At 39.2% G+C, this 23,109-nt stretch overlaps 1 protein-coding gene across 1 annotated transcript in view; it reads right to left on the minus strand.

The window, feature by feature from the left end:
- Positions 1-23,109, minus strand: part of ADCY8 (adenylate cyclase 8) — a 219,170-nt gene that overhangs the window by 164,373 nt on the left and 31,688 nt on the right. Inside the window, exon 2 of the mRNA XM_060127469.1 lies at positions 7,441-7,590. Within this exon, the coding sequence (XP_059983452.1) occupies positions 7,441-7,590 (150 nt within the window). The remainder of the gene's footprint in view (positions 1-7,440; positions 7,591-23,109) is intronic.

Here is a 23,109-nt window from a genome sequence, read left to right on the forward strand (position 1 = left end):
ACCACAGTTGATGTGGGTGAATCAGGTACAAGGAAGTGCTATTAGAAAGAAAATGCATTTTGGGGGGATGAGAGAATCAAGGACAGGCTGAGCCAGTGGTACCTGTGGGAGATGCAGCTGAAGCTGTCCGGCAGGATGTTGATGCCGGGCATCTGGAGCTCAGAAAATAACATGGTGTTAGAGATACTGATATGGAACCATCCAGAAGTGATGGTTGAAGTCATGATAAATCCCCAAAAGAGAAACAAGAGATAAAATGGCTAGTTAATGGTTCTTTAAATTTAAAAGAATTAAAATAAAAAACCAACTCCTCAGTCACACTGACTATATTTCATGTGCTGCTAAATAGTTATATGTGGTTAATGGTATTTGGAAAACAAAGATACAGAATATTTCCAGTCATCACAGGAAATTCTATTGGACAGTACAGTTGTGGAGTATTATATATTGACTGAGGATGGTGATTGGAAGAACACTTTACTTTTTCTCCCCAACACACCTGAAAGAAAAGAAACGAAACTACGAAAGAAGTGGCGCACAGAGGCAGAGAAGCTTTCAAGGAGTAAGATGATCGAGAAGATGCCTCCCGGCAAAATATAGCTTTTAAAATGTTGCTTAGGCGGAACTCTACCTAGGCTGAAGTCATTTATGTAAAGGAATAAGAGACAAGTGAACTTGGACTGGTAGATGGAGGAAGTTAACGTTGTTAATTGTCAAGGAAAGATCAGACTCCTGGGTTGGAGGACAAGGACCCAACAATCACATCATGGGAGGAGAGTGTTTCCCAAATCTATTTATTCACATCTATTTTTGAGTGAACGGACATTTAGCAAACACAATTATAGCACCCATTAAATGTTGATTGTCTCTGCTTTTCTTCCTAGCTTGAGTTTTCCCCCTCTTGGATCCACAGTTATTGTGAAAAGCACAAATGAAACATGTATCCAATCCTCAAAGAGTTTACAGTGTAGAAGGAAAAATACAGCAAGAGCATAGCAGAATGTAGAAGATTAATTCCCCAAAGAAACATACAAGTGAAACACTCAAGGAGGTCACAGCTAGGTGGAAGAGAGAGGGTCTTGGTGGAGGAGGTGAACTTTCAGCTGAGTTTTGAAGCGTGGATAAGGTTTAGGGATGAAAGGAATTTATACCAGGTGGGGGAAAAGCATAAGCAAAGGCACGAGTGTAATAAGATAAGAAGAATATTCAGGAAACTGAGAATGTTCCACTATAAACTAGAGAATAGTTAATATGAAATATATTAATATCAGATAAGGATGAACATGATGGTCTTGTTCATGGCACATGGGTGGTCTTAAATGTAAGAGGAGAATAGCACAAAAAGGTTTTTCTGGCGCATGATGAAAAGACCTATCTAACTGGAGCAGAAAAAACAAACATTCTGAGGTTCTGCAAATTCCAGGTCAACTTTGATTCTTCCTTGAATGAATGAATGTCAAGGCTCTGCCTTACTAGGTAACAGTTATCTAGAGCTTGAAAAAACACTTCCCTAGATGCTATTGGGCACCAACATGCATTCAAACAACCAACTCAAAACTCTGTAAGAAACCCAACTTTCTCACCCAATCTATTGTGCAAACCATTAGCTTACACCAATATTGTCTGACAAAGATGTTTAAGTTAAACAAAATTGCTTTAATACAGCTAAAACATCTGCTGCATTTAATAATAATCTTCCTGCTGTTGCAACATATGGCATCATCAGAAACTTTATTCCGGGGCCCTCAGAGCTTCGGAGGTACCTCAAAATGCCATGATTACCATAAGTAGGTTTCGGCAATTCTCAAAGATGAAAGAAAAACTATTAACTCATTTTAATATTTAAAACAAATATGGGCCATTTGGATCATTTGCAAGAGAGGTGGGATTACAAAAACTACAATAATTAGAATCTAACTCCCCAAAGAGAGATGTTGTAAGACGTAACTTCCAGATGGAAAATTCCTTTCACAGGTCTGTATAAGACATGTTCTCAGCCTGTCCAAGGCTCTCCTGAATTAGATGAGTCCTCCTCCAAATTTTTAATGGGGATCACGGTGGGCACAAGTCTCTTTACTATTTTTTTTTTTTTTTTGGCCATGCCATGTGGCATGTGGGATCTTAGTTCCCTGACCAGGGATCAACCCGGAACCCCCTGCAGTGGAAGTGTGGAGTCTTAACCGCTAGACCACCAGAGAAGTACCAAGTCTCTTTACTTTTATACAGAAGAATTATTACAACATGACCCTGGTTTAGGTGGAGGTGAAAGGAGCCAAAATTTGAATTCAACATAACTCAGTTAAATAAATGTTAATCAGAAGATCTTATATTTCAGCCATTGTGCTGGATAAATACCAGAGAATCAGATGAATCATGTAGAAGAGCTGCCTTTAAGTAGTCCTTATTGGCCATGGAAAAAGAGAAATGCAGACTAGTAAACATTATAAAGTATGACAGGTTCTATGATACAGTTAACTTTAAGGCATGTTGGAAGTATAAGGAAAACATTTCAACTTAAGCAAGCCTCACTGAGGAAGGGGTGCTGGAACGGTATATCCAGGCAAGAGACATTACTCTGAAAGTAATGAGAGGGACGTGGCTTTCTAGGCTGCAAGAACCACGTGACACAGAGCAGGGAAATAGCAGTTCAGGGAGCTGATGGTCATTTGGTTTCATGTGTGTGGCAAGGAGGCGGAAAGGGATGTGAGGAGAGAGTAAAAAGGGTGGATCCTGGAGGACCTGTTGGGTCATGCATGGGGGGTTGAATTTTATCTTGGAGGGAATGTTACCATTGAAGGGTTTTCCCGCAGAGAGGAGTGACATCAATGTCATTGTCATCACAGCATCCTCTCTAATATGCCTTGAACATATCCTCCGCCTTGGGCTGAGAACTGTTCATCTTTAATCTCACCACAACCTTGGAGGAAGGTAGGACCATTATGATCATCTTACGCCCACAAAATCAAGGTCTTTAGAGGAGAGTAGTTTGCCTAAGTCCCTACAGCCAGGAAGCACAGGAAGTAGGACTGGAAGCCAGATCTTCCAGACATTGAAGATTTTGCTTTTGACACCTACGGTGCACTGGTTCTGAACCAGACCAGGCTTTGGGTATGGAGACCAAGAGACCAGACAGGTAAGGGATGCTTAGTGTGCTCTGTGCTAGTTGCAACTGATGACAAAATTGTTAAAAAAAAAAGAAAAAGACCAAGTCCTTGCCTCCCAGAAAAAAAGAGCCAACATGTGCTCAACTTCTTGAAGCTGATCATCTAAATTAAAAATGTCAACATTTGGGCCCATTCAGTAGTTTCTTCCTGGTATTGTGCCAGGTGTTATGGGAGGGAACAGGGTTATGGTAAAGTTGAGAGTCACCTTCAAGGAACTTTGTTAAAAACCTAGTTTAGAAGAGACCTTGAGCAAAGAGTTTTAGCATTTGCTGGTTCCTCCTGTCTGCTTGCTCTCGACCTTAAGAACAATGCCTGCAACTTCAGGTTATCTAAGGAAAAAGCCTGATTCTCAGGACTTCAAGTATCTCATCATGGTGTGGGACCCACCAAGCAAAAGGAAGCATGGCTCATGTGCCACTTATCCTTTAGCTATTGCTTGGCAATTTTTCTTTGGAAAAATGATTAGTAACCATTATTAAACATTATTATTAAATATTGACAATCTCAGTCATTTCAGAACCATTTATTCCTCACTGGTTTTCAGAAACTGCTACCATAGGTCACTCTTAAGGGACAGTTTATCCTAACAAACAGGCATGCAGTGATTCAGATCCAGTGTGGCATGCTGTAAGAGAGATCTGTAATAGATTTTGTTCATTTTGACATACAGAGCACATTGAACAATGCCTACTGCACAGGTTAACACTCAGTAAGTAGATATCTTCCCTGAGTGGAAAAGTGCAGTGTACTCAAGAAAGTACACAACTTTGCTGTGAGGTATCAGAGGAAACCTGCTTCCCAATGTTGCCAGGCTTCATCAGATCATATATATCTTGTCATCAGTACCTTTGCTAATTCTTTCTTCCTTCTCTTCCAATAATTAAAATTCTATTCATCCAATCCAGAGGAGAGACTGAGTGTTACTTGTCTCTGTAATTCCACCATGAATGGGTGGATGAATAAATAAATGAATGATCATGGGAGTGCTTGTAAGTGCCCTGACAGTGTTCTCTCTTCCTTCAAGATGTTTATATGTGTTGTTTGAGACCTTCATGCCATACTCTTTACTGCTTCTCTACTGAGTTTTAAATCCTATTCACAAGTCAACTCAGGCATCATTTCTTTTAGCTAACCTTCTATCAACCTTCCGTTTAGGTAGAACCCAAACACCATATAGGTGTCTGTGTAGTTGTCCATCTCTGTCCATAAACTGTGTAAGACCAGGAATTGATTGCTAGTCACCATTATAGTCCCAGGGTCCAGCAAAGCTCATGGCACATAATAGATCCTCAATAAATGAATTAATTCATTGATGAACCTATTTAAGTCACTTAAATATTTCCTTTGTATTCTACCACAAGAGAAAGCCAGTTCTTGAAAAAAAATCCTACAAAACTTGAACATTTCTGTAGAATAAGACCTCTTGGTTCTGTATGCAAGTGCAAAAATAAAATGCAGTTTAGTCACCCTTGAGATAATTTCCTAAGGAAAAAGGATCTGCTGTCACTTAGGCACTTGCAATGTTTTCCTTCACATGATATAGAATTTCTAACAGTTGCGGTATTATAATTAGCTCTGAAAACGTAAATGGGGTTGGATTTGTGACTGACATTTAAAATACCGAGAGCCTAATGCTGAGTTCTGATCACCGTACACCCGAGGAGAGCCACCGTCCTGATTTCCTTCTGTGTCAATAACTTTCAACCGGGGTTTCACCTGAGACGAGCCAGTCCGTAACATGTGCTCAAACGAGTCCCCTTGGGATTGAGCTATGCTGGTTGATTCATATAAATCATCGTACACCATCATGCTAGTAAAAACTCCACTGAGCTGCAAGGGCTCTGCACACAATATTTTTAACCATTAAGGAGCCTCTTCAGGAAGGGTATTATTATCCCCATGCTACAGGTGGAATAGCTAAGACTCAGAGCTTGCTCACGTTCACTAGGATAGTAAGCAACTAAGGAAAGATTTCAAATCCTGGGCAGTCTCATTTGAAAGCCTGTGCCTTCTCCGCCCATCTACCACTGAGGAAGTTCTCAGGGATAATGGAAACCTGAATCAGAGATCAATATCAATGGAAAGTAATTTTAGCACTGAATGATACAGAGCCAGCTAGCTTACATACTAGCCCGGGAGGGAAAGAGGGTGGCCAATAGACCACAAATACTTTATCAGAATTGTACACACAGGGCTATAACAAACCAACAGCGTATTCTACTTAATCCTCAGAGCAAAGAACCTTCCACCAAAAGAGCCTCTTCTTGTATTTCATCTATTAAAAAAATGAGGCTGATTGATAGTTTTGTATTGCTTTATATATGTCACCTTATTTGAGGCAAACACAATGCTGAAATAAAAGATATTGTCCCAAGTATGGACGAGGAACCTAGGACTGACAGTTAAGTGGTTTAGGTGGCCAACTAGGAGGTAATATGGCTGCGGAACGAATTCTAGCGAACTTTTCACCACATTCGAGTTGTCACTTGTTCTCACCTCTGTGTGTTACTTTCTTCTTCCTTCCATCAACTTAAAAAAAAATAAAGATTAGGGAGGATGGAGGAAGCTCCCTTCACTGTGTTAGATTACTACATCATAGTGACTCTGAGACACTGAACTTGGAGAATGGGAAAAGAAGAAAAGCCTTATGGGTATGATAAGGCAATCATTTTCAGCGTCTCCAATATTTCATATACATTAAATAAAAGACTGAGCTTCCCAGACAGCTTATCCACAACTGCAGTTCTGGTTGTGACAGAGCATCAAGAACAGTTGATGAATTATTAATACAGCAGCACTGTGTGAATTGGCATAGATCCCATGGAAAGAGTGACATGCCAGTGGCAACTGCTCTGTTTTGCAGAAGAACACAATGTATATGTATATATAACCTGGAAGATACTGGGAGATGTTTATTGTACAAGGGGATTTCTTTCTTAAAGTTATTTTTCTAAATTATTTGATAGTGATGTTCAGGGCAACTACAAAAAATCTATTAGGAGGTTCCACAATTGCTTTAGGCTTAAACTTAGAAAAGTCCTAATTCTGAATCCTATGAAATCCATGTAGGTTCTGGAAATTCAGTAGTTTTCTCTGTGCCCCTGGCAATAACATATGGCAGTGGGAGTTGAGTTTTGTCAGGTTGCACCCTACCTGTCCACCTCCTTCATTATCACACAGACCTGGCTTTGCTCATTTTAAAGATCCACGTTTTACTGATGATTCGATCAGGTTAAAATGAAAAAAAATGTTGCATTTTTTGAAGCTAATTTCTTTATAATGTCTCAAACTATTACGGCATAAAGCTTAAAATAACAAGCATATGTCCATAGACGTAACTTTAAAAAAGAGCCTGGTACGGTAGAACTAATAAATCTATTGAGCATAGGATTCCCATGAGCATATAGACATGTTGAACATAAAATATGCTCATCCTATAACCAATTTTAACACATTCCTGTTATTCCTATTTGAACATTACTTTCAGAGGCAAAGATATGCATTAGTTGTAAATATATGAATAATTTTAATAGGAGCAAATCTTTATTTTTTTGAAAGCTAATTTTATTTTGGGGAAACATATCATTTGAGGCCAAAGCTATTTTGTAAAACCTTATAACATCCACCCAGTCAGGATGTCCAAGAAACTCCTTTATCTTAACCTCCTCCAACTAAAACTCATGGTCTCCACCTTGAACCAACTTGCTTTCTTTTCTGCATCCCCTATCCTGGGATTGGTATCATGTTCCATAAAATTTATTGTGTTCAATGATGTCTTCTGAAAATCAGGATGAAGTATTAGGAACTACACATGTAAAAGATTTTCCTCTGAGCTTCCTATAATTTGAATTGCTATGTGGTAAAAAATTTACTTGAAACAGCAATTTATAGTTTGAAAAAAGGAGAGTCAAAGATGAGAATGCTAATGGTTTTCAGAAACCATGGCCTTGTCCACAAACACAGATGTCAGTGAAAAGCGTCAGAAAATCACTTTATGTCTAGAATCATTTTATTTCTTGTGGGGAACAATGAATTGAGTGTGGCGAATAAAGCTAACTCACTTTGACCCGTGAGTCTAACATAACTATTTCCATAAGAGTGTATGGAAAAACCCGAACAAACTTTTTGGCCAACCCAATATTTTAGACTCTGGAATCCCATGACAGAAACTCTGAAAGAACACTTAAGTCAGGATGTGTCTGGGGAGAAAAAAGCTCCATGTGATTCAGAGACTGGCTAGGTGACAACCAGGGCATATGGCCCTTCCAGTTGGTACCTGTCTTTGGTTTTCCGTCTCTAGGCGCAGCCTGGCTTCCACACACCTCCGTGTCTCCAGGAAGGCTTGGCGCTGGGCCCGGTCTGACAGGTAACTGATAAAGATTCCAGCCGTGTTCATACACATGAATAACACTGCCTGGGCCACAACCTAAAACAGAAATACAGACATAGCCTGGTCAGGTGGTTAAAACAAGAGCTGTTTGCAGGCAAAGAGAAAAAGTAAATACATAAAAATTTCCAATCTAAATCTTAAGGTAGTAATCCAAATGTTAAGTAGCAGGTTAGTAGAACCTTCATTCAGGTCTTGGGGTCAACTCATCTCCTCAGACCTCCCTCAACCACTCTCTCCAATTTAAAGCTTCTCTCTCTCCACGTCTGAATTTGAACTCGGATTGGAAACCTCAAGTAAAATAGGGCAGCTTCTTCTCTCTTCCTCTTCTTAAGGGGTTGGGGAACCAGGTGAGAAGAAGAGAAAGAGATGAATAAAAAACAGGAAAGGCGTTAGCTGAATGGTACTACTGTATTTTGACTTTGGTACCCAGTTCTTCTTGAGTAGCATGTAGGTCCTGATGTTCCTAATTGAAGAGAAGATGTCATATTTGTCTACTGCTTTCCATCTCCATTGCCGTTACCCATCTCCTAGGCTCCAAAATCTCCTGGCCGGACTCTTAAATTAAACGTTGTACTTTCACATTTGCCCCCTTCCAAACTTCTCTCTAGTGAAGAAAAGCAGGCAGATTCTGGAAGGGAGTCAACACTTGGAAGAAAGAAACAGCACAGTGTGGATTTCTTGCTTTTTATGGCTTTAGCTTGCGGGCAGGTAACACTCAGTATAGGGTAGGGGAGAAAAACTCCAACAGAAAATCCCAGTGGCCTGAAGAAGCAAAGAACAGAGTTCAGAACAACTATGGCTGCTGAAAAATGAGAGGAAAAGCCCCCAAAGAAGAGAACCAATGAGGGGGAACCTTAAATTCCTATATAAACTCTTCCCTGAACCACATATGCACAGGGCAAACAGCAAAGGATTGAGGTGATGATAAAAGAATTGAACTGAGATTTGAACTGCATTTCAAAAGACAAAGATTGTCATTTGATGCCAACCAAGTTAACCACTTTCTAAAATACAGCACAGCAAAACAAAAATCACAGTTTCCAGAAGAATGTAAGAGAATCCAGAGTCTTAACCACATAACATCCACAATGTCCTGAACATAACATGAAATTACGTGGCATGGGCATATACAGAAAAATGTGACCCCTTCTCAAGGGAAAAGATAATCAACATAGACCTGTTCTGATCTGACCTGGATGTTGGAAGTAGCAAACAAAAATCATAGTAGCTCTTACAACTTTGCTCAATGATATAAGGGTAAATATGCTAGTAATTAGTGCAAAGATAGGAAATATCAGCAGAGAAATAGAAACCACACACACAAAATGGAAATTCTAGAACTGAAAAACACAATACCTGAAATTAAAATTTTACTGAATGATATTAACAGCAGAATTTAGATGACAGAAAAAAGAGTCAATAAGCTTGAAGCTATATCAACAAACCAAAGACAATATGAAGAGCAGTCAGAGTAAAATGTTATATATAAGGACATACTCTCCAGTTATGATAATGATTTTCAGTTAGATAAAAGAAATGCATTGCTAAAACATAATGATATAAAAAGTTTGCAAATCAAAACAAAATAAAGCTGGTTTTGCTGTGTAAATACATATTAAAGAGAATTTAAGGAAAATCATTAGAGATAAATAGGGTCACTATGTAAGTATAAAAGGTTTAATTCCTCAGGAAGATATAAGAAGTATGAACTTGGACACATTTAACAATATGGCCTCAAAACACCCAATACAAAGTAAGATATAAATCTATGGAATTATTTATAAATCTACAATTATAATGGTCTATTTTAACACAATTTTCAGCAGTTAATAAAGATTTTTAAAAAATCAACAAAGATAGAAACAACTTGAAAAGCTCATACAATTAACAAGCTTGAAATGGAACATGGTATGCAAGTTTAATAGTACAAATTCTTTTTTTAGGCACATATTGAATATTTGTAAAATAAGATTTTATGATAGGACCTGAAGTTAGCTTAGCCTCAGCAAATTTCAAAGAACTAGTATCATGTAACCACAGTCAATGACTACAATAAAATCAAGTTACAAAGCAATTTAAAAGATAACTAAAAGAATACCATGTGTTTAGAAATTTAAAATACTTCTAAATAACTCATGGATCTAAAAATATATCATAATGGAAAATATGTATAGCTAAAGAATAATGAAAATACTACTGAAAAAAACTTAGTAGTCCTCACCAAGGAATATATAATAATAAATGCTTCATTAGAAAAAGAAAAGTATATATATAACTGATTCAGTTTGCCGTACAGCTGAAACCAACAAAACATTGTAAATCAACTATACTCTAATAAAAATTTTTAAAGAAAGAAAAAGGCTGAAAATGAATGTGCTAGCCATTCAACTTAAAGGTTTAGCAAAACCCAAAAAATATAAAGATAAATCCAAAGTATGTAAAAGGAAAAAACTAAGAAAGGAGCCGAAATTAATGAAGTAAAAACCAAATATAAAATACAGAGGTTCAATAAAGTCAAAAGTCTTTTTTCTGAAAGGACTAATAAAACAGTAGCACTTCTTACAAGCTTAATATAGAAAAAAAGGGAAAAGGTTCAAACAAGCAATATTAAGAATAGAAAATTAGAATTTAAATATATGGCAGAAATTAATAGATAATAAAAATATATTATGAAGTTCAATGCTAATGAAAATCATAAATGGAATTACATATTTCTTAAAATATATCTTTATCAAAACTGACTCAAGAAGACAAGAGAAAAATTAAATAAATGCAGTCATAATTAAATATCTTTCCACAAGGAAAGCAACCGGCCCAGATGGCTTCATCAAAGCATTCTACAAACACATGTTGAAGAAATAACTTAAATATTTCATAATCTCGTCCAGAGAGTAGGAAAATAGGGAATATTCTCCAACTCAGGTTATAAGGCTAGCAGCATCCTGCTACCATAACCAATAAAGTTGGTGCACAAAGGTAATTAACAGATAAATCTCACTCATGAACATGAAAGAAAATTCCTACACATAATATTACTAAATCAAATCCATCAATACATAGAAAAAATAATTCAGTTTGACTACATTAAATTTACCCCAGGAATCTGAGGATAGTTTAACATTATCCAGTCAACTAATGCAATTCACCACATTTACAGCTTTAAAAAAAACCATATAATCATCCCACTGAGATGAAACAGCATTGATGAAATTCAATATTCTTTCATTTAAAAAAATGTGGCGATTAGGAGTAAACTTTCTTAATCACTATGCAGAATATCTACAGAAACAAAGACAAAAACACCTAAAATGAACAACTTACTCAATGATAAAAGGTTAAAAACATTTGCTTAAAGGCCAGGATGACAGTTATCTCCAAATGTATTCAACATCATTCTCAAATTCCAGCGATCTCAGTAAGACAAAAACAGAAACAAAATAAAGGTGATAAAACTTGGAAAGGAAGAAATACACTTTCATTTTTGCAGATAATTATCTATGTGGAATATCTGAAAGTCTCTACAGAAAAATTACTAGGATTAATAAGAATTTAACAAAGATGTTGGATATAAAGTCAAATTAAAACGCTAATTGCATTTCTAATGCAACCATGGTAAACAGATAGAAAATTAATTTAACAGAGAAAATAATGAAATTGAATTTAAAATAATCAAATAAGACCCAGATGGAGGGTTGTACACCATGTTATGCTGTAAGATGAAAGAATTGCTATAGTAAAGATTTCAAAACTTGGTAGGTATTTTTACCCCCAGTGGAATTCAAGATGATTCTAAAATTTGTATAGAAGATCAAAGAGTCAAGAATACATAAGATATTCTTATGGGGATATATGTATACGTATAACTGATTCACTTCATTATACAGCAGAAACTAACACAACAATGTAAAGCAATTATACTCCAATACAAATGTTTAGAAAAAAAAGAATACTAAGATATTCTTAAAGGAGAACAAAATGGGAGACTTGCAGTACCAGGTAACAGACTTGTTATAACATTGCAGTGATTAAGACCTCATGGTATTTACACGGGGATACACAAATTGACCAGTGAATGTGAATAGAGAGCCCAGAAACATAAACACACAAATTTGATAATCGTGCTTTGTAGTTATAAGGAGAACAGAGGGACTTGTGAACAAAGGGTGTTAGAACAGTTTGTTATTCACTTGGGAAACAAAGTAAAAGTAAATCTCTGCCTAATCCAATACAGAGAAATACACTGCAGGTGGATTAAAGTCTTAAATATGAAAGGAACAAATATGAAATCTTAGAAGACAATCTAGGAGAATACTTTTACTACTGTAACAGATTTTTAAAATAAAACGCAAAGAATACAAACCATAAAAATAGATGAATACATTTGATAAAATTAAGCATTTCTATTCATTGAAAGACAACATAAATAAAATGGAAAAAACTATAAGAAGAGATATTTGCAACATTTATAACTAGCAAAAATTAATTTTCAGCTCATATGAAGAACTTACATAAATCTATAAAAAATAAAAACAATCCGATAGAATACAGGGCAAAAAATAAGCAGGTATTTCCAAGACAAGAGACTATCAATATGAAAATATGTGTAACAATCTAGGAACTCTAAGTTAAAATCCATACCCATTCCACATCTACCTGGTTGGCTCCAGAAAGAAAAAAAAAAATAGTAGGGTGTTATCAAATCAGCAAGGATGCTGTTGGCAATGTGAATTGGCACTGCTACTTAGACTCTGCACAATGTTTAATTTGTACATTGCTAAACTGCACGTTTCCCCTCCATACCCAGAGCCATCTTTGCAAATATGGCCCAGGAGACATGCCCAAGAATGTTAAGAACAGCATTTTCTACAAGGGCTTGAAACTGGACATAATCTGAATGTCCACCAATAGTAGAATGGATATTTTAGGATGTATTAAAATAATTAAATACTACTCAGCGGTGACAATAAATCTATTATTGTATGAATCAAAATAGATAAGAAGAGAAAACAATATTGAAAAAAGTGTGATCCTAATGACAATAAGTTCAAAAACAAGTAAACTAAAGTAATACATTGTTTGTGAATATATGAGATAGCACATGACTCCACTTTTTACCCGTCAAATTGTCAAAGATAAACAATTTGATAACACATTACTCTGGCTAGGCTGCAGGGGAAATAGTCACTCTTATACCTATTTGGTGAATCCATGAGTTTGGCAATATATATCAAAATTGACACTCATCAATTCATACTCATCAGCTCAGTAACTCCATTTTGGTGTAGCTCCAGGTGCAAAGGTCAAAGGCTATCCCAGCATTCTTTGTAAAAGCACACAGTTGGAAAGAATCTAGACGGCCATGAATAGAGGACTGGTTAAATTATAAAGCCATACGACTGAATATGTATGTAGATAAAAACATGGGAATTTTCTGTATACTAACACAGAACATTCCAATATATACTATTAAGTGGGGGAAAAAAATAAAGGACTAATATTTCCTATCCTTTTTCTATGCATAGACTCTTTCCTTAAGGTACTGGATAATTCTGGGGACAGAAACTGAAGCCTAAATTTATCATCTCTACCGTTTATAGTTTCACATGTAAGTGTGGTACCTATTCCAATACATAGATTTTTAAATAAATAGATTGATAAAGGTACTGTTAGAAAAGAGAAAAATGCAAACTTCTCATCATGACAATAAAGCCTGCTTGATCTTCAAACTCATTTCATACCATTTCTCCTCTTACTTGTTTTGTTGCAACCAATCGGGTTTACTTTCTATTCCTCCTCTAAGTATTTCCTCTCTCTGGTCCATTGCAAAAGCTGTTCCTTCTGCCTGGGACATTCTTCCTCACACTTCTTGCCTTGCTGATTCCTCTTATCCTTCTGTTCTTGGCTTTATTAGTTTCCTCAGAGAGGTACTCCCTGGTCACTATATCAAAGTAGGATTTCCCTGCCATTCTTTATCCCGGCACTCTGTGCACTTATCACAACTTGTAATTATATATTTATTTGCACACTTGGTTGTCTGGTGCCAATCTGTCACATTGGATTATTACTTCTAATAATGCAGGGATGACATTTATTTTAGCCCTTGATTGACACCTAGTACCTAGCACAGTGGCTAAGTGCTCAGCACAGTGCCTGTTAACTGTTCAGCACCTAATAAGTGCTGGATATTTGCTGAATGAGTAAAGGAATGGGTTAATAGCTTTCCTATGCTTCCATCATTATTTACAAGATATGATGGACTAATGATCTTAAAATAGCAATAATAATGCAAAACACCAAAAATATCCTTGACAACACTAATAAATATGTGGGAGCTAAAGCATACGACTTTATAAAAGATAAAGGAGGGAAGCATTTCTAGTAAAGGGATGCTAGCTATTAACTATGTAAATACTACCCAAATCGCTTTATGGCTTTAACATGATTAACAATCAAAATCCCAAGTGAAATTTTCCTTTGGAACTTGGAAGATGACTTAAAAGTGTATCTGAAAGAATACATGAATTAGAATACTAAAGAAATTCTTACAAAAGCGATTACAGGGGGTCCTTGCACAGCCAGAAGGTAATGTATACCATCATGGGACAATAATTAAAACTCTGTGGCAATAGTGAAAACCTCAACTGAAGAATTAGTGGAATAAAATAGAAAACATAACAAGTTTGTATATGATCCAGACAGCTCAACGATTCAGTGGAAAAAATAATTGTCAGTAACAGGCTGATTTGTCATTTATTGGAAAAAATGGCTTAGAGTCCCCTCATAGTATATGTCGAAATAAATGCCAATGGAATAAAGACTTAAATGTGGGAAATGAGACTACCAAAAAGGGAAAAGAAAATAAAAGGGAATATTGCTCTAATTTAAGCAGAAAAGCTTGAGCCGAGGCTCAAATTAAAGGTAAGTAGCGGTTTTTCTTCTTTTAAGGTATTTATTTATTTATTTTTATTTTTGGCTGCACTGGGTCTTCGTTGCAGTGCGTGGGCTCTTTGTTGTGGCGCATGGGATTCTCTGGTTGTAGCGCAGGGGCTCTAGAGCACACAGGCTCAGTAGTTGCAGTGCGCGGGCTGCTATCTAGTTGGGCTCTCTAGTTGTGGTGCGTGGACTTTAGAGCGCGCAGGCTCAGTAGCTGTGGCGCGCAGGCTTAGTTGCTCCGTTGCATGTGGGATCTTAGTCCCCGGACAGGGATCCAACGCGCGTTCCCTGCATTGGAAGGCGGATTCTTAACCACTGGACCACCAGGGAAGTCCCAGTAGTTTTTTTTAAAACACTTAAATCAATCTGATACATTGCTGATGTGGAGGGACTTTCCTAGGTATTTCTGGAAAACAAACTGGCAACATGTTGCAAAATTTACTCATTTCTTTTGACCCAGTGACCCAACTTCTAGTTATCTATCTAAAGGAAACAATCAAATACAGGATCAGAAATTTCTGTTAAGGGATGTTCATTGAAGCTTTATTAATGAAAGTTTTTAAAAATAAATAGAAACTGCATATTTTTAACAGCAGGGGAAATGGCTGAATAATTGAGGCGTATACAAGGGAATATAAAATTGCATTAAAAATATTTAATGACGTGAGCAAACCTTTATGATACGTTAAGTAAGCTGTAATATTTAAAACTGTATTAAAACACTAATCTGTAATTTCCGTGTGATCTTAATGCTTAAAATAAAAGGAAATAAATATATACATATATTTGCATGTATATGTCCATGCATAAGTGTGCGTGTGCGTGTGCGTGCGTGTGTGTATTGAAATAGGAGGAATAGGTTACTCAGACAAACTTACTTGTGAAGATCTAACAAGGCAGAAAACAAAACAAATCAACAAAAAAACAAAACATAAGGAGTCAAGATCGAGAAGAATTACACCCAAACAGGTGAGCCTGGCATCTGCAAATTCCAAAGGAGGTGACTGAGAGTCTCAGAAGCAGAGCAGAGTTCAAGACTCAGGAACCAGGGGAACAAAAGCTGAGGGGAGGCAAAGTGGAGACGTTGGAGGAGAAGAGAGTCCAAAAACAGCCACTCATGTAGGAACTTGATCCTTAGTCAGTAATTGACTTCACAAATATCTTTACTGCTGCATTTTAGTATCAAATAAATATCTAAAAATACCTAAATTGTGATTATTGCTTTTTTAAAGTAAATTTTATGAAGGAGATGCTATTCCATTATAGCAGCTGCAGATCAGTGGTTCCATGAAAGGGGTGGGGGGACATTGTTATGACTGCCTCAGATTGATTCTATTATGTAATCCCTCCAACCTACAACTCTCTCTAGACCCCTGTAAGCCCCACCTGTAAGCCACCTCTGCCCCAGAGCTAAGATTCTGAACGTGAGACGCTTAAGAAACATTTGTCGATCAATGCTTTATTTTTCTACCCTTACATACCTGTAAACTGCCATTAACAAGTCTTCCTAACCCTTCACTACTAAATAATTTATCCGTTCAAAATGATGTATGGAGCAAGTTCTATGTGTCAGGTATGGTTTTATGAACTGGCAACGTGCAAAGGAGATAAAGTTCAGCTCACATTCCAGTGGTGGGAGACAGGCAATAAACAAATAAACAAATAAATGAAGGACTACTTAACACATGGTGGCGGTGTGTGTGATAAATACTAAGAAGACAAATATAGCAGCATAAGGCGGATAGAAAGTGATACAGTAGGGATGGGGCTGCTCCTTTATAGGGAGTTCAGAGAAGGACTCTCTGATAAGAAGATACTTGAGCAAGACCTGAAGAAAGTGAGGGAGTGAGTCATGGGATATTTGGGAAGAGCAGTTCTGGCAGAGAGAACAGAAAGTGCAAAGGCTCTGAGGCAGGAGAAGCAAGAAGCCCACTCAAAGTCCGCCATGGCTGGAGCAGAAAGGGATACAGGAGGCTGCAGGCACCTTTAGGAGATGAGCCCTGAAAGGTAACAAGCAGTCAGACTGTGTATGGTCTTGCACATGATAAGAATATTGGCTTTTAAGGCATGGGAGAATCCTGGGTACCGGGAGGTCCCCAGCCAGTCATGCATTGGCTGCTATGAGGAGAACAGACTCTAGGGGGTGCCAGGATGGAGTCAGGGAGAAAAGCTAGAAGGTTTTCAGGAAAATACCGTTGGGAAGAGATTGTGGGCTTGGACCTGGGTGGCGACTGTGCAGCTGGTGAGATCTGGTCAGACCCTGAATATATTTCAAAGGTAAAGACAAGATTCACTGATAAATTTTGTGTAGATGATAAAAGAGAGGAGTTGAGTGTGACCTCCAGAAAATTAATCATTCTGACTCCACAGGCCAATCATCTGGGAGAGTTAAAAAGATGCAGATTTCCCCGGGCCCTATTCAGACCTTCTGAATAAAAATATCCAGGGATGAGGCCGCCTGGGAATCTTTATTTTTAGAAAGCTGCCAGAGTCATCTACTGCAGTGGGTCCATGGGCTGCCATAGGGAATCACACATTCATGAAAATATTCTGAAGATCACAGATAACACCACCTTTTGACCTCCTTTATATGTGTGCATCGGCCTGTACTGTAATAGGGAAGAACAAAGCCGACCCCATATTAGGTCTGTTTCTTTTACTTTAACCTTTGTATTCTGTTGCTTTTGCTTGGAGGTAAGAATGTTGCCTATAGCCTGAAATGTACAGGACAGCCCATTCTTAAGGCTCTGACCTTTAAGAGTGTAACGCTTTTCCATTCATATAGAGATAAAAAGTTGCAGAACAGAAAATAACGTTTGTTTGGTTGGAGTTTTACAGTAACATTGTGACCTGACCTAAGTGGACAAAGGATTCCTGCACCAGGAAGTCTGCAACACCCAACATTGCCCCTCCCCACCTCAAAAATGCTTTGCGGAAACCCTTCAGGGAGTTTGGGGTTCTTCTGGGGCGGAAGCCACCCATCTCCTCACATGGCCCTGCAGTAAACCTTTCTCTGCTCCCAACTCGGACGTTTCGGTATTGTTCAGCCTCTCTGTGCCCCGGCCACAGGAACTCGCGTTCGCTAACATTACTAAATTCTGAGCTGGCGCAGGGCAGACACCACATCCATTGTATCTCGTCTCTTAGCACAGGGCCTGGCATTGTAATACTCAACAAACACTTGTCAAATCTAATTAACCTGACAGTCACATGAGTGAATTCCAGTGACCCACCTCTTTGGTGTAGTTTTGTGATGACTGGGAAGAGGGAAGTTGTCCCTCTGAGTGGGAAGACCTCCACAAAGTCATCCAGGGCAGGGTGAGTCCCTCCTCACCTTCCCCCATCTCTTCCTCCAAGCCCTGGAGATGGAAGGTTCTCTACGTGGGCCAGGCTGCCCCTTTCTTTCCCGGGACAGTGGCCACAGTGCCCACACTGTGGCCAAAGCCAGGGAGTTCAGAGCAGGAAAGGCTCGCACAGTCAGCTCCCCTATTTGGAGCGGGAAAGGCTCGCACAGTCAGCTCCCCTATTTGACACAGGATTTGCATTTCTGTCATTGCAGCAAGAGCCTCTGCTGTTCATTGCCAACCGCCCAGACTGGAGGTGGGAGAGAGGACTGGCTCCCTGGGGACCTCCCCTCCCCTCTGCACTCAAACTATATGCCACAGGGATGTGCACATTTACTCTGCAGCTGGCTTTGTACAGGGAACATCTCCACAGTCTACAGTAGAAGCTGTTGAAGGCTAGAAGAGCCCTGCTTTATTAAGAGCAGGAAAAGACTCTCCTTCCATTGATTTCTGGGTCTCTGGAAGCATCCACTCAAGTGCTATTGTGTGTATGGAAAGACTAGCTCTGGGAAAGTGACTATTGGACCTGTCCCTGAAGATAGTTTTATTTTTTAAATTTAGTAAGAAAATAAAGAAAAGATCTGTTGCAATCCATACGATCACTTTGCATTTGGGTATTTTCCAGTATTTTAATGGAAACCAGGAATTTGAAAGGTAATACCATCAAGCTTAATTTATATAAAATGTTGAAAACTATTTTCTTAAGGATTTGTACCCTGATTTGTCTTTAGGACCCAACATAAATTTTGGAGGATGCTCAAACTGAAATTGGGAGACTAAACAGTAGCAATCATAACTTACTTTTTAAAGCTCACGTTAAGTGCAGGCCATCTTACTAAGTGATTTCCATGGGTGTTCTCATAGAATCTCAATGAGGCAGGAAAAATTATCATATCCATACGAGGAAGCTGAGGTTCAGAGAGGTTAAGTAACTTGTCTATGGTTAAACAGCCCTCACTGTGGGAGGGCAAGGATTTGAACACAGGAAGTGTGACTTTGCAGGATCCAAGCGGAAGCTGGCCAAGACCTGAAGGAGACCTTTGATGCAGAGGAAATGGAACCCAGTCAGGAGACGAGGGTATATTGAGTAAATAAACACAGGACAATGCATTAGGAAGGTTGAATATTTTGCCAGCATGTAATGGGTGTATGAAATATATGAAAGATGTGGGTAAAGCACTCGTATCTCTAGGTGAATGAATCCAGCTGGAGAGGGTCTGGTGTCATCCTCTAGGAGACAGCTAGCATTTATTTAGCACTTAATATACGCCAGGACTCATTCTAAGGGCCTGGCATGTGCTAATTCATTTAGTCCTCACAATAACCCAATGAAGTAGGTACTACTAAGATGGGCATTGTCTAGAGGAGGGGGCTGAAGCTCAAAGTTTGACCATTTGCTCAAGATAACTAATGGAGCGAGTGGTAGAGCTGGGTTTGAACCCTGGTCATGGGAGCCAGAGCCTGAACTGAGAACTACTGTGCTCTCCAACCTCACCCCCGATGTACCCCGACGTATCCTGATGTACTAGTGCAATGAAAGTTCACTCAAGCAGTAAATGTGGATTCAGCACATGCATGACAGACTACAGGATGTGGCCACTGGATGGCTCAGTTCTTGAGCCTGGTAAAGGGAAAGGAGCTGTGGGAGGGCTGTGCACCTCTGTCTATAAATAGTAAAACCAAGACCCTGAGAGTAACTTGCCCAAAGCTAAACAGCCTGGGCTGACTGACACCAGGCTCTTTAACACCAAAGCCCGTGCTCTTGGCAAGCTGCCGTGTGTTTTCATAAGGCATTCTTACAATTGCAGAAATGTGCCCATGTGTAGGCCTCTCTGCGTTTGGACTTAGGCCTTAGGGCTGCACATGGAGCAGAGGGAGGGACTGCAGAAGGAGGGGAGCACGAACCCAGGGGAGAATTAGAAAAATTATATAGGGAGGTTGTGATACTCTCCACAACCCCCAGGAGGCGTTCGGGCACTGGGGGTCCTGACAAAGTGAGTGGGGCAGACACCAACCAAAGCCCTTCACACCTACTTAGTGCTGGAGCTTCGGTAACCAGAGACCTGGGTCTGCATTCCTCGGCTCCTCCACTTACTAGGCATACAACCTTAAGCAAGTCACTTTGTGCCTTTTTGAACCTCAACTTTCCCGTCGGAACAATGGGAATAAAGCTTTGCCTCATAGAACTACATGTATGTATATCTCTCTACATATCTAGATCTCTAGATTTATATAATGTATAGATACAATATATATATGAATGTGCCTAGCAGATAACAGGTAACCAATAAATGTTGGATATATATTTAAATATGAGGCCGTCTTTTTTCCAATACATATATATTTTGGTGTAGTATATATTTTTTTATTTTAGAATAAATGATGCATTACAGAGTTTCTTCCTCCAGGTTGAGAAATAACTCAGAGGACCGTGAAGTATTAACGCCTTTTGTATTTTATGCAGATTTACGAAGAATGGTTATGTTCATAGTTTACTCCATAGAGAAGGTAGTAGGGTGATGCTGGCAGGGAGCCATTAAACCCAATAATGCCAGTTATATGCTATGTGAACTTGGCTTAACTTAGTTAATTTTTCTGGCCCTCAAATTTCCTCACCTGTCAAATAGGAATACCTTCCTAAAAATGCTGTTGGGTAATTGACAAAAGTAATTAGCAAAAGGCCTGTAAGACAATCATTGCTCAATATGTATTGACTGCGGTCATGGTTATGACTGTTATTACTGCTTTTGTTGTCTTTTATGTCCTAAGAGTGACTCCGGAGGGTCTGAGCAGTACGCAACCTGGTGAGGGTGGTGTTTGAGAAAGATGTCTAGTAATACAGCACGAGGAAGATTTATCACCCAAGTTAAACTCACTCTTCAGGGACTCAGGTAAGACTGGGGTGGGGGCGATAAGGAGGATCCATAGGCTCAGTAGGGGCAACTGGAGGAACCAAGGTACCGCCAGCATCTTTGCCAGGGTCGTGGGCTCTTCCCACAGCTGTCAGCCTGTGACCTTGCTTCCTGCTTGCCCTTTATAAGTAGTACATGCTGAATTAGAAAAAGAAATTATAGATAGTATGTAATGAAGTTTACAAAAGTAACAGAGCATTAAAGTAGTAAACTTAAGTGCATATCTAAGGAAACAAAAATGATGCAGGCATGCTGAACTCAGAGGGCATATGATAACAAGTAAAACTCAATGATGGAAAGCCTACATAAAAAACCCTGGGTTCAATGAATAATATCTTGAGAAATGACAAAGTAATGAGGGGAAAAGGCAGTCTTTTCAGAAGAAAACAAGAAGAGAGAATTTTGAAAAATAGAATGAAAAGAATAAGAGAACAGGAGCGTAAGATTTTTTTTAAATGGATTGAAAAAAACTCTGACATTAAGAAGAAAGTAGAAATGTTAAAGACTAAAAATAGGAAGGACTGGAGGTGAGGAAAAATAAATGATTAAACCCTTTAAAAATAGATGAGGTAAGATGATGAAGTTAAATTTTAAAAAAATATGAGAAGTATAACAGGTGGTAGCTCAAAATTTAAGGATAAACTATGCTAACGCAAAGTGGCTTAAGATATTAACACATTTATAATGTCTATTCCACTTTATTCAGAGAGCAGGACAAACCAAGTAGCCGATAATTGCTCCAAGACTGTTTTCCAGGCTGAGGTAACTCTACCACTTAGATCGCCTGCCTCTTTGCAAGGCGATGTGAGGAGAGCTTCTGTTTACACACTCCAGTTGTGTACCTGGCTTTGGCCTTTACATATGCTATTCTACGGCAATCCAATAGCAACCCTTCTTGGTCTTATTGGCTCCATTTCATAGAAAAGAAAAATGAGACTCAGAGAGCCTAAGAAATTACCCAAGGCCACAGAGCTAGTAAGTGGTAGTAGGATAACCAACTGTCCTGGTTTGCCTGGAACAGAGAACTTTGTTTTTAAAGCCTGGGTGGTCCCAGGAAAACCAGGAGGAGTTTTCTTAGTGTGCCCTTTCCAAAGCTTCCTCGCCATCTGTCTGGCAATCATCTACTCGACTCATGGAGCTCAAGACTCAGCTTGGTCCCCTCCCCATGTAGAAGCAACCCCCCTTTTTCTTCCTTCTCTCTTGGACTGTATCTCATATAGTCATCTGTCATTGCCCTTACATGTTGGTGATAGATCTCATCCACTGTCAGCTCTACCTCCCCAGGGCCTTGCACAGCACCTACACTTATCCTGTTCCTCATTCATCCTTGGCGTCAACAGTTATTTACTGAGTGCCTCCAACAGGTCAGGCAGCACGCTAGCCTATGTGGAGGTGGACCAAACAAACACAGGTCCTGCCCTCATCAAACGGACAGACCATTAATACTGCAGGCCTTCGGGATCTATCTGTTGAATGAATGAGCGAGCTTGCGGATGGAGAGACGATAGGGATGTGAGCTCTTCAGCTTGCTGCCTTCCCTTAGGGGAGGCCTCAGCGAAAGCAGATTCTCAGGACTTTTTTTTCTAGGCTGTGCCGTGCGGCCTGTGGGATCTTAGTTCCCCGACCAGGGATTGAAGCTACGCCCCCAGCAGAACCCGTGCCCCCTGCAGTGGAAGCGCAGAGTCCTAACCACTGGACCGCCTAAAGCAGAGTCTCACGGACACGCAAGGGAAGAAGGAAAGTGTATGTCCGTGGTGGTTCCCCCTTAAGTATTCTAGGAAGGTTCTGTGGTTTAGGATTTTAGAATTTGGGAGTCTGAATTTAACCCCAGCACTCTACCTATGAAAGCCTCTCAGTCTATTTTGGTTTTTAATAGAAAGGACTATTGATGGCCTATTATACATGTGCCAGGCACTATACCTGGCTCCAGGGATACAGGACAAGTCTCCTCCTCCTGAAGCCTATATTCTAGTGAACTATTTCTTCACATTCAAAAGGAAGAAATCCCTATGACCTAGGGTTACTGCAAGAATAAAATAAAACAACACACAAAAGTCACTATCGAAGTTATTATAACTTAGCGGTCAACAGGTGATGATCCTTCATGGGTGGTTACAAGGATTAAAGGAGATATAACTGCTATACATAAAGAACTTAGCATCCACCCGATACACAGTAAACGCCCCAACGCGGCAGCCGCTGCCGAGGTCTTCACACAGGCTGTCTCCAGAATAAGGCAGTGGGCAGAGACTAAGGAAGAGCCTTTGGGACTTGGCTCTCTCTCTCTGTCTTGCTCTTCTAACTATTTCCCCCGTACGTGCTCCCTGGCTTCTAGTCACATAGGATACTTTGGGGTTATCTGGATC

Source organism: Lagenorhynchus albirostris, chromosome 17 (assembly GCF_949774975.1).
Source record: "Lagenorhynchus albirostris chromosome 17, mLagAlb1.1, whole genome shotgun sequence".
Lineage (NCBI taxonomy): Eukaryota > Metazoa > Chordata > Mammalia > Artiodactyla > Delphinidae > Lagenorhynchus > Lagenorhynchus albirostris.